General features: G+C 33.0%; 1 protein-coding gene across 2 annotated transcripts; it reads right to left on the bottom strand.

Moving 5' to 3' along the window:
* Positions 1 to 1,150: 1,150 nt before the first annotated feature.
* LOC111891766 (protein NRT1/ PTR FAMILY 3.1) lies at positions 1,151 to 12,988 on the bottom strand. Of its 2 annotated transcripts, XM_023887831.3 has the most exons (4): positions 12,830 to 12,988; positions 7,980 to 8,197; positions 2,359 to 2,924; positions 1,151 to 2,265 (listed from the first exon to the last, which is right to left on the bottom strand). In XM_023887831.3, the coding sequence occupies exons 1-4, from the start codon at positions 12,957 to 12,959 to the stop codon at positions 1,302 to 1,304; spliced, it is 1,878 nt and encodes a 625-aa protein (XP_023743599.1). In that variant the 5' UTR covers positions 12,960 to 12,988; the 3' UTR covers positions 1,151 to 1,301. The 2 variants fall into 2 exon arrangements, with proteins under 2 accessions (XP_023743599.1, XP_042751373.1); XM_042895439.2 differs by lacking the exon at positions 7,980 to 8,197 and having other exon boundaries at positions 12,830 to 12,969.
* Between the last annotated feature and the right edge of the window lie 211 nt (positions 12,989 to 13,199).

Below are 13,199 nucleotides of genomic sequence, written 5' to 3' on the forward strand. Positions count from 1 at the left end.
CTAGTTGTGAGACCCGTGTATTACACGGGTTTATTAAAAATAAAAATTTAATATTAATATTTAACCATTAAATATTTTATAAAATAATACTTTTACATATCATAATGTAACCTTTTGAAACATTTATAAAAAAATCAAATCTTCTTTAGAGCATGTATGAGACTTTATTATCAAATTAATAAAATGATTTTATTTCCTTATATGAAATTTTATTTTAGAAAATGGAAATTCTCAAAAAATGACAAGTGGAAAATAATAATTCTAAAACTCTCACAAAATTACATGTGGCAAAACTCTTGAAAATTTGACAAGTGGCAAAAAAAACCTTCATTTATTAATAAGGACTAGGTGTGAGCCCCATGTATTACACGGGTTGATTTAAAAAAATATTAAACATTAAAATATAAATAAAAAATATTTTTTAATGTATAATTTTAAAATAAGGAAGAAAGAAACGTATTTATTGCAATTTAATATCAAATATATGATATTTAATACTTTATATATATAAGTAAGTATATGATTTTAATTCTAAACATTGAAACAAACCAAAAATTGACAAATGGATAATATTTAATTTCAAAAATACTACAAAATTACAAGTGTCATAACTCATAAGAGATTGACATGTGGCAAAAAAAACCTTTATTTATTAAGAAAGATGAGGAATTCTGTACGAATCGATCGGGCTTAATTAATGGGGTATCACAAGATCTACATAGATCTTGTAAAACAAATAGTATGAATCCTCATCCGGATTCCGGATCAAATTTCCATGATGAAAGAGAATAAATATGGTGTAATATTCTCGGATCACATGTATAATTGGTAATAACAACACGTATGATTCATAACTTATCACATGATAACTCTTATTCTCATTTACGTAAAGTCTTGAAATTTCATAAATTAAAAACAAAATCGCTACTTTTATTATGGGTAAATTAACGTTCAAACGTATCCAATGTATTTGATTTCGAAGACCCGGGTTGAAACATGGATGGAGCTTGTAAAAAATTACATATTAAGCCTAAAATTATAAAATTTGACTTTGACCATTCCTTCTTCTCTTCAATTTTATATATATTTTATTTTCGACCCAAATCATAGTTCCAGTTGCAAATTAAGATTGCACTTAACACTCAAAAAATGAAAAAGAGAACTTTACAGGATGAACATTTATAATTAATTATGAATACGAGTACGTACATTATAGGAATTATGAATCCAGTTTTATTACATTGCCATGCGGTTAGTAACTACCTAACCATATTGTCCAGGATTGATCCCTATATAACTAACTATAAGCTTCTCTTCTCCTTGTAATCTTGATGCCCGTTTTCTTCACTATCTCGATTCCGGCCATCCAATAACGACTTTGAAGAGACCGATTTGTCTTCAGCCAACTCCAAATCGCCTTCCCCTTGTCCATCTTTAATCAATTCCAGCGGTTTATTTGTATAGTAATAAGCACAGGTCACGTAATACATTAAGTTCACAACTTGTATTCCACTCATCAACCAATAGTAATAATCCAACTTCCCCTTGTTCAGATTCCGATCTGGTAGCCAGTTGTGTTCCTTTCCGGTGTACTCATGAATCAACGATACCACCAACGTCCCAATGTAGCTCCCTATGGCTACTGCAATCCAATTCAGCGCCATGCAAGTACTTCTCATGCTTTCCGGTGATTGATCGTAAAGAAACTCCAAATGCCCAACTGACATGAACGCCTCCGCTACACCATGCAAGCAAAACTGAGGAACGAGCCAGAAAACAGATATAGGAATCACGACGTTTGGTTTGTCAAGTAGGTTATGATCAGATGCTACTTGTTTGCGCTTTATTTCAACCATTGCCGAGACTAATGTTGCTAATATGTTTATAGCAAAACCGATACCCATTCTTTGCAAGCATGTGATGCCGACAGGGTTTTTGGTGAAGCGTCGTGCAAATGGGACGAAGAAACGCTTGTAGGTCGAGAGACAGATGAGCATGGTGAGGACACCGAAGATCGATAGACTTGCAGGTGGAATTTCGAAAGAAGGGGACATATGGCGATCCATGGTTCCTGCTTGTATGATGATGAAGCTATGTTGATGGGATTGCGACGTGACATGGAGAATCGCCGCCGCCCATATGGGTATCATTCGTATGACGGATTTTATCTCCTCCACCCTATGGACTGTCGCTAGCCTCCACAAGTTCGGACATGAAGGATCTTTTATGTCATCTTGTGTTACAATCGCAGCTCGATCAAACCACCTGTGATATGACAATATTGATGACAAAACTTATTTATGAGTTATGAACTTTATCACTTTTTGCTTTAATGTCAAAGTAGTGGTAATCAATTACTTTAACGTATTAGTATGAAGAAGTCTTCCATCCGCTGAAATACCAGCATCTAACTTCCTATTTTCGTAAAGAGGTGTCACGTTTTCTTGTACAACCAGTTTCCTTTTTTTAACAGCAGCAACCACCACCTGAGCGACTCGAACCAATGGGCTACCTTCGGGTTTCACCCTTCTATAAAGATGAGCTGCGACCACAAACGCGAGGAACGACAAAACCATTGCGATGGTTGGGATACCGAGACCCAATCCCCAACCGACACGATCTTGGACATAAACGACAACTGTTAGAGCTGTGAGTGTTGCGAGTCCCATGCAAAAGTAGTACCAATTGAAGAAGTTGCGTCCGACGCTGCTGGGGTTTGATTTGCCGGTGGACATGTCAAATTGATCAGCGGCGAAGGTCACAACGTTAGGGCGGATGGCGCCGGAGCCGAGGGAGGTGAGGAAGAGGCAAAGGTAGAGGATCCATAGCTGAGAGGAAGAAGCTTCTATGCAGTTCTCTTTGGTTGGACATGGCGGTGGCCGTAGCTGTGGTAGTATTGATGATGTGGTGATGCAGACCATCCCCTGTTGATCAAACGAGTCATATGAGGTTTGACTAAAATATTATCTTAAAAATTATGCAAACCATTTTTCGATATGAATTAATCATATAAATTTGAAATTTTCAACAAATTGGTGTTAGAAACAAGTGTTTCGGGTCATTTTCTCATATATATCTATTTATAAAACAAATAACAATCTATAAAGACAACATGGTAATTTGGTTATTACTTATTTATCATTTTGACATTCCAATTTTTTATATAATCCAAATGTAGGATGATATTTTAATTTCAAATTATTTTGAAAGATGCGTTGACAGTTTTTGAGTTATCTATGGGCCTACGGAATTGGGCTAAACCTAGTAGTGGGGTGACCCAACCCAATCTTCACGTAGTTGATATTTTAGATCTTGAGTTATTATTATGAGTATGAGTATGTGGCCAAAAAATCCCACCTCGGACTGGGACTTGGGAGTGATTACACGTGGGGCAGCAAAATGTTGTGGGGGATATAGGCCTATGTCGATGGGACTTGGGAGTGATTACAAAGTATTTTAACTGGTGGATTTGTGTCATATAGAAAGAGGGTTTGATTCTTCGGTCGATGGGTTGTTCTAATCAAAATTGTAGTTAGCTTAGGAATAGGGCCGAACGCAGGATTTCAGAGTAAAGGTTATACGGGAAAGTTAGGGGTCGCATAATAGTAGAAAAAATTTAAAAATTTCGAAAAATTTTACACTGCGGCCGGAAAAGTCTAGGGTTACCGGTGCCGTTGGTGGCCCCTAAATATTTATTGGATTAAACCTAACCGTAATAAGATGATAAATTGAAATTCATTAAATTTGAAGATTAATGGTTATTTGTTCTGGTGGACCTAGAACAAAATATCAAGGTAGCAGTTATGATTTTAAGGATAGCAAACTAGAAAAATTATATTATGTTAGAAATTTTTCTTAAAAAAAAATATGTCAAAATTTTTGAAGGGTAACACATGTTATCTCGGCCATACATATAGGTCCGCCGATGGTCCTTTGACCCACTTAAATTTATAAATATTGAGAATCTTATACTCAAAAATTAACGACATTCCTTAGAAAATTTGAAGGATCTACCTTATATTATTATACAAAAAAAAAAGAGTTATAGACTATAGAGACAGTACAATACATAACATACAAAAATGAGTCTCACACCAACTCTAAAAAGAAAATGATGAAAGGTTTTCCATTATAAATAGATGTTGTCGTTTATATATTTTCACCCCTTGAAACTTGTCGAGGTATGGTTCATACCGGTTTTACTCTAAGTTTAAGTTGATTTTAGTAAAAGAAAATAAGGAATGATTGGTCTAGACTTGGTCCTCTCACCACAAGTTTTTATATACGTTGAAGCGGTAATTTTTCTAGTTGAACATGTTTTTTCTTGAACTGGTTTGGCTGAACCTAGTTAGGGAACCGCATGGTATTATATTCTAGAATCATTATTCATTATCGTACTATTCAAGGAGAAAAGCAATTTTTTTCATTTTTTTTTAAATATATTCTATTAAACTATAGAGTTTTTTTTTTTTTTTTTTTTTTTGAAAGAGCTATTAAACTATAGAGTTTAGTGTATTAAAGAAGTGAAATTGTAATTTTGAGCTATTAAACTATAGAGTTTAGTGTATTAAAGAAGTGAAATTGTAATTTTATATAAAAGTTGAATGTTGATATGAAAATATGTTAACCAATATAGAGTTTAATAGGTAGTAGATGTCTTAACAAGTCATATTAATAAGTAATGATTATTAGTTATTCATACTTGGATTCACAAATATGTTGTGTGATAGCCACATCTTGCACAATCATTTAATCATACAGGAAAGTAATGATATTGAAGTTGGAGCTGATTTGTACACATGTTTTTTTTGCCATATACAACAATGATATATATATATATATATATATATATATATATATATATATATATATATATATATATATATATTGTTATGTATAATATTTAGTTGTTTACATTCTTTATTTCAGAGGAACTTGACGAATTGGATGCCCAAACTTGCCGACTAGAGGAGTTAATGGTCGCGTGATTTTTTGAGTCTACTCGACGAGTTGGAGGACCCCAACTCGATGAGTAGGTGTTGAGTGAGAAAACCCTGATTTTCAAGGTTTGTGTCCTATTTAAAGAACCTTAAGCCTTGATATCCGCCTCCTTTGTCATCTTAGAGCTTTGTGAGAAACCCTAGACTAGTTTCACTCGTTGTGAGAGAGAGAGAAAGGCTAATTTTAGTGTTCTGGTGCATTTTTGGGAGGAGATTTGGAGAGCAACACGGATTGGATCGAGGAGGGACTGTGGGATCCAGTGTTCTTCATTGATTAGCTTCTGTTGGAGGTAAAAATCTACCATCTTGACCATTTCTTTTGTTAGATCTCATTTTAGGGAGTTTTAGGGTTTCTCCCATCTATCTTTTGGTTATTTAGTCATTTGAGCATGTCATGAGATTGTAACCTCAGATCTGGACTGTAGGAGGTCTTATGAGCACACAGATCCGAGTTGTATTAAGGTAGAGGCAAGCTGTTATGCATCTAACCCTATATGGAGCTTATGTTGGCATTTCGAGCCCTAGATGTCATGCATGGATGTAAAGTTTGTAGCTTTACGTGGTATTTCAGCCTGCGTAGGCTAGATCTAGAGTTAGGGACCTTAATTCTGCTTAAAATCATCTACATGAGAAGTTAGTTATGGGGACTCGACGAGTGTACGAGCCAACTCGACGAGTCAACTGTACGTGGTACGACTCAGTGAGTTGATGAGACAAGTCGGCGAGTTGAAATGGATTTTGCAGATATTCCAGAGAAAACGAAGGAACTCGACGAGTTGCATGGGTGCACTCGACGAGTTTAGTCAACATGGACTGTTGAATAGAGCGTTGACTTTTGTAGACTTTTAGGGTTTGGTCAACTATGGGCCTTAGAGACCATAGTGGGGTAAAATGGTCTTTTCACCCTTTGAGATTTAATGGAGGAGTTAGTTTAGCATATCAAGTGGTTATTACAAGTTGCTTATTAGAAATAATTATATTAGGTAGTCAGAGTCTAGACTGTTCGTGAGGTGCTAGATCTACTCGCTTACTTTTGAGGTGAGTCTTCTCACTATACTTACCTGAGAGGTAATAGCGAGTGACCAGAGGGTCTTAATTGCGTTATCGACCGGAGGGTCCTATGTGCTTATATTGAGTTATGTGATATTATGCATATTGTCTTTGTGATATATGCTATGTTATTCTGTGTTTTACTGAGATCGGACCGGAGGGTCCAAACCGAGTTGTGAGACTGGAGAGTCTTCACAGAGACATAGGACTGGAGGGTCTAACCCGAGCTGTGAGACTGGAGGGTCCTCACCGAGACACATGACCGAAGGGTCCACACTGAGCCGTGAGACTGGAGGGTCTTCACCGAGACGCATGAGACCGGAGGGTCCATGCCGAGTTATAGCCATAAGAGGCTTATTATTTATGTATGTGGTATTTTGGGGAACTCACTAAGCTTCATTCTTTCTGTGTTGTGTATTATGTGTTTCAGATACTTCTCATAATTGCGGGAAGGCGCCGACTTGATTGTACACATCTGTCAAGACCATGATTAAGGATTCTGGGATACTATTATTTATTTTGTGAAATTGTGTTTAAAATTTGAGACGATTGTGATTTTTGAGAAATATGACATGAGTTTTTATGTATTTTAAAATGAAAAATTTTGTTTGAAAATTGACAGTGTTACAATATAGAAAAACATTTATGTAAGAATCAACTCACCTTGCAGTTAGGTATATTGGAGGTGAGTGTGTGTGCGATTTAATAAGGCCAAGAAAAACATGTTAAAACAATAATTCTGATGAATGGAACTCATAAAAAGTTTAACATTATATGTTTTTTCATTAAATATTAGAGGCTAGCTTTGGGGCATGGTCGAAGCAAATGTGTATTAGGCTGTAAAGAGTGGGAAGGGCAAGAGCTAGACACCAATGACATGGAAGATAATGTGGCATCGACAACACGACACTTGGTGCTCTACATACTGAGATTTGATGTCTTCCTCGGTAACATTTTGTCGTTTCTATTTCCTTGACATTGTGTTGGAGAAGGTGATGGATAATGCGGAATTTAACAGCCTTTGGTATGACTCCCTTAAGCCTTAAAGATCTACTTTTGTATAAGAAAGAGTGTTTTAAATAGATTCTTCAGACGGTGATGGCATTGACGACTTTGAGGTGGGTCGAACTATTTAACTTTACTTTTATCAGTGGAATAGGAAAATAAGGGTTATTTGCTCATGGGATGCAACTTTGTTTTATAAAGAACATATCGCTAATGACACTAATTTTGCGGCGGTACAAGGTTATATATATATATATATATATATATATATATATATATATATATATATATATATATATATATATATATATATATATTTATTTATTGAGAACTCATATATCTATGAGAACTCGAACACCTTTTTTGCTATAGATTTTTTTCAAGAAAAAGAAAAAAGAAAAAGATTTATCCATCTCTACAATATGCATATATAGATATTTTGTTGAAATAAGTCCAAAAAACTATGTACACATGAAATGTGTAGATATGCATATCACTTGATGCAAATATGCATACATGCGTGTGCGCGCGCGCGCGCACACACACACACACACATATATATATATATATATATATATATATATATATATATATATATATATATATATATATATATATATATACTTTTTTTGGAAATTTGTTTAAACAAAAGTTCTTAAATGTGCATGTTTTATAGGTGCATACTTTTGCTTTTTTTTTTTTTTAAAAAATAAATCTACAATAAAAAAAAGGTTTTTGTGTTCTCACGGATATATGAGTTCTCAAAAGATCCTAACTATATATATATATATATATATATATATATATATATATATATATATATATATATATATATATATGGGTGTGTGTGTGTATAGATAGATATACACATACATACATACATACATATATAGGGACAAAATCATAATGAGAAAAGATACATACCAATAAATAAACGAAGAGGCCAATAACAATTGTATAAAAGCGGCCCGCAAAAGAATCAGCAATTAGAGCACCGATAAGGGGCATGAAACTCGACGTCCCTCCAAAATTTGTTAATATGTTAGATGCCTTAACCATTGGAAGGTTCAACTGTTGGGTCAAGTATGTTATCAAGTTGGCATGGAACCCTGTTCCCGCAAATCTGTCACATACTTCATTAGCTGCCAATTTTAAACCAAAACCACATTAATTATGAATTTTATATGGTTGTTAGCTCGTCTCTACAAGATATAAATTATTACATAATGAATACTGTATAAAATTATAGCTTTACTATATTTCCCTAATGTTTTTCTATGAAATATGTTATACTTTAGAAGCAACAAAATATATTCATATCTACTAATGCTTGATTATAAGGCGAAATGTGTTGAGAATCTTTATAGAAACATTTTTTGTTATATGTGGAAATACATTATTTATTTTATAGAAGTATCCTTAATATGAGATAATGGACTCTCTTTCTCTTTCTTCTCTTTCTTTCTCTCTCTCTCTCTCTCTCTCTCTCTCTCTCTCTCTCTCTCTTTCTCTCCTTCCCTTCCCGTTTTTCTTCATCACCAGCCTAGAAGAGGCTGCCGACCATCGGAGTTTTCCCATACCACCCTTCGAGCTCACAACCATCGTGTAGCACCCTCCCTTAGTTATTGTTGTATTCCATCCGTTCCCATAGTCCCGTTGTTGGGTTAAATACCGAGGAAGAAACGAACTCGTCGGAAAAACGGGATCGTCGGTCTCGGCAACAAATCTTCCACACGAAACCTTTTCTACTTCCTATGTGTTTTTTCCCTTCTCGAATTGATGAAGACGATGACCACAACCCCTATTAGCTGTAACATGTGAATACAACCTTGTAAATATGATTGGATGAAGTCCAGATGAGTCCATTCAGGTGAATACTCAATTCATGATATCTATTTCCCATTCTTCTGTATGAAAAAATTAAAATTGTCAAAATGCCCTAATGTTCTAGGTAGAACAGATTACTATCATGTAACTCAATTTTGTATTGTTCCTTGTTTGTTGCCATTGGTGGTGTTGTCTAACCCTAGTTGTAACTGGCTAACAACTTCAAGTTGTCAAATTCATCGTCTTTACAATACAGATATGTAGATGGTTCTGCATCTGGTTCTAAAACTGGCGGTGGTTGGGAACGAGTGGGTGAACAGTGGTGTATCGTGGACAAAACTTCGATCTTGTTAATGAAAGTGTACATCAGGTAATTAAGTTTTGTCATATAGATTGAAAATTAGGTAAACAATGGTGTATCGTGGTGCTTCAATCATGAAATTTCCCCTGACTGGAGATTACTTCAAGAGAATCGATGCAATTGAATTCACCATAAAACAAGATGACGAAACTTAATCCTAGAATTTACACAAATCAGACATTGTTCTTGCTGGTGTTTGACGAACAGGGAAGATTCCATTGTCGGCATCACATATTCGACGGAGGGGGGTGGAGGAGGCTGGGAAAGGTGAGGCAACTCCGATGGTCGGCAGCCTCTTCTTGGCCGGTGGTGAAGAAAAACTGGAAGGGAAGAGAGAGAGAGAGAGAGAGAGAGAGAGAGAGAGAGAGAGAGAGAGAGAGAGAGAGAGAGAGAGAGAGTGGGGGGGGTGGGGCCCTTTAATATTAAATAATTAAATTTTTCTTTTTTTTACAAAATAAGGCAAAACTTCATAAATGGTCCCTGTGGTGGTGAAATGACAAAAATGTTATTCACTTAACGGTCAAATGTTAACGGAGTTAGCGAAAAGGACCACTTGTTAAAAATTTCGAAACCACAGTGATCATCTGTGAGGTTTTTTGAAATTAGGGACTAAACTTGATATTTTCGAAAACCACAGGGACCGTTTTTGAAGTTTTGTCTATATTCTATTTCAAGTTTAGTACGACTAAATCCAAAAAAGTAATAATAATAACAAATAAAGAAAAAAAAACTGAGTTTCGTTTTTAGACCAATGATACAAGTTTAAATTTTAGAGGATTGAAATAAGAGAAAATTAACAACTATTATGCAATTTTCTCTTATTTTTACAATTTATATATATATATATATATATATATATATATATATATATATATATATATATATATATATATATATATATATATATCTTATATCTTATATCTATAACTATACCTATATACCTTAAAAAGCATTTACTAGATTTTGCTGAATTTTAAGAGGTACAAGCTTTTAAGCATCATATACAATAATTTTATGCATCGGAGAATAATAGATCTTATCCGGTCAAAGACAGATTTTGAATAGGTCTTCTAAGCTTATCTTCAAATTGAATGGGTTAAATATGAAAAAGTCAAATAAGATGATGATGATAAGATTTTGAATGAGTCAAAGTTTGACCAAGTGTTCCTCATATCCAATTGAATCAGTAAATACTAAATCTTATCCGGTCAACATTTATGAAAAAGTCTAATAAGATGACGATGATAAGATTTTGAATGGGTCAAAGTTTGACCAAGTGTTTCTAATATCCAATTGAATTGGTAAATACTAAATCTTATCCGGTCAACATTTATGAAAAAGTCAAATAAGATGATGATGATAAAATTTTGAATGGGTCAAACTTTGACCAAGTGTTGCTCATATCCAATTGAATTGCTAAATACTGAATCTGTCAATAATAATGAAAAAGTCAAATAAGATGATGATAAGATTTTGAATGGGTCAAAGTTTGACCAAGTGTTTTTCATATCCATTTGAATCGGTCTAATACGATGTACACTTTATAAAGCATTTCATATAAACTGGAAGAGGCGCATTGATCTAGCATTCGTCTATCATGAATGCCTTGCCATTGACCGCAAAACCTTGGTTCTCTCTCATGCTCGCTACCTCCTCCTTTGTTTTTCTTTCTATTAAAATCGAATAAGCCCAAAAATGTCTTACGTTTAATCCTAGCCCAGGTATAAGAAATCTCTATCTGTTCGTCATTTTGTTTAACAAATTTTTTTTGTCATTTTGTTGATGCGCACCTGTCGCTTTGTGCGGGTAAACGACTAGTATATATATATATATATATATATATATATATATATATATATATATATATATATATATATATAGTAGCGAATCTAGAACCAAAACCACATGATTCCTTATGTAAATAAAACTAAAATAGTTAGGTCTTTTAGCAAAAGTAGGTGGGTATTTTAGCAAAAATGAGATAGGTCCTTCATATTTTCTATATATATTTGTTGTATTTAAAAAAAAAAGGTAGGTGCTAGGACCTACCTTGTTGAAGCTTAGCTACGCCCCTATATATATATATATATATATATATATATATATATATATATATATATATATATATATATATATATATATATATATATATATATATATATATATATATATATACTTAAAAAATAACTAAAATGATTAGTTCAGAATCAATCATACATGCACACAATAGATAGTGAAAACATTTGAACCTAACTCTCTCTCTCTTCTCTCTCTCTCTCTCTCTCTCTCTATATATATATATATATATATATATATATATATATATATATATATATATATATATATACACACACTTAAAAAATAACTAAAATGATTAGTCCATAATCAATCATACATGCACACAATAGATAGTGAAAACATTTGAACCTAACTCTCTCTCTCTTTATATATATATATATATATATATATATATATATATATATATATATATATATATATATATATATAAAAGAAAAACTATATTATCCTACCCAGGTCTCGTGAAGGCCAATGACAAAAAATGTCAGTAGTGTCGTAACTCTGAGATCTTGGTATATATTTAAAGACCTATAAATATATAATTATCCAAATAAAATGATCTCAAACCACCTTAATTTTTAAATATTTCTGGGTTTGCTTTTAGTAATCAACTGATACAATATCTTATTATTAAAATTTTCACTCAAAACCAACCTTAACTTCTAGAAATGAGCTATATTAAGTTGATTTTACTGTCAAGAGATACGATTACATAAATGATAATTTTGGTCTATGCCTAACGATAAATTTCCTTGTCCCGTAATTAGAATTATTTACCTTTAAATGTGTATCCTTAGCAGAGTTGGTAAAGCCAAAAAAAAAAAAAAAAAAAAAAAAAAAATTTCTGGCTTGATTCAGTTTTAAATAAAAATTATTTAATTACCATACTAAGGTATATATATATATATATATATATATATATATATATATATATATATATATATATATATATATATATATATATATATATATATATATATATATATATTGGAATATAATTACCATAATTAATACATAGCAAAACAACGTTTTAGGTTATTCAGAAAAGAAAATCAACTTAGATTTTGGCATTACATTCTTGGAATGTATAAACTTGCTGTTGTTTGTCTAACCTTTATTCAACAAACATATAAAAGTAAAGTTGCTAAAGCGCAAACTATGGGACTATAAAAGAAACACGTTTTTATCGTTGTTTAGATAATCTTTTGTAAATATTTTATCTGCTAACAAGTAACATCCCACATATACGAGCGGCATTGGCTTGTTAATCCGGACTTTATATTGATATGAATATTTATTTGTGTTTCTTTATTCCTTTGGAATTTCTTTAATTTAAAAATCTGCTCACAAGCCATGGCCATAATTAAGAAAAATATACAAACAATCATTGGATCATTTTGTATCATATGCGTATGAAATCTATTTTGAATCATCACTTGGATTGATGTCGATAAGATATTCTAGAGATATATGAAAGATAGGGACATGAATGGTGGGAGGAACATACCTAGAATGAATGGCATGGTTTTGATGCCTCCAAGAGTTTTCTTCTTCTCGGTGTCTTCATGGTTACTCTCACCATTCTCATTATCTTTGGTTGGAGACATTTTGCTCTTCCCTACCTTCCATGAATACATGAATGAATAATTTATAGTAATTGAGTGAACCCAATCATGCACATGAAGGTAGTGGTAAAGATGAGTCATGACATAACATGATGTGTATGTAGCTTGTCTCATTCACATTTCATATTCAATACAATAAGTCATTCTCACACTTCAATTACCCACTCACGAAATTTGTTAAATACCACAATCAAACAATTGCCAAAATGGTAAAAAGATATATAACGCCCTTTACCAAACATAAAATACCAA

This window comes from Lactuca sativa, chromosome 5, assembly GCF_002870075.4.
Source record: "Lactuca sativa cultivar Salinas chromosome 5, Lsat_Salinas_v11, whole genome shotgun sequence".
Lineage (NCBI taxonomy): Eukaryota > Viridiplantae > Streptophyta > Magnoliopsida > Asterales > Asteraceae > Lactuca > Lactuca sativa.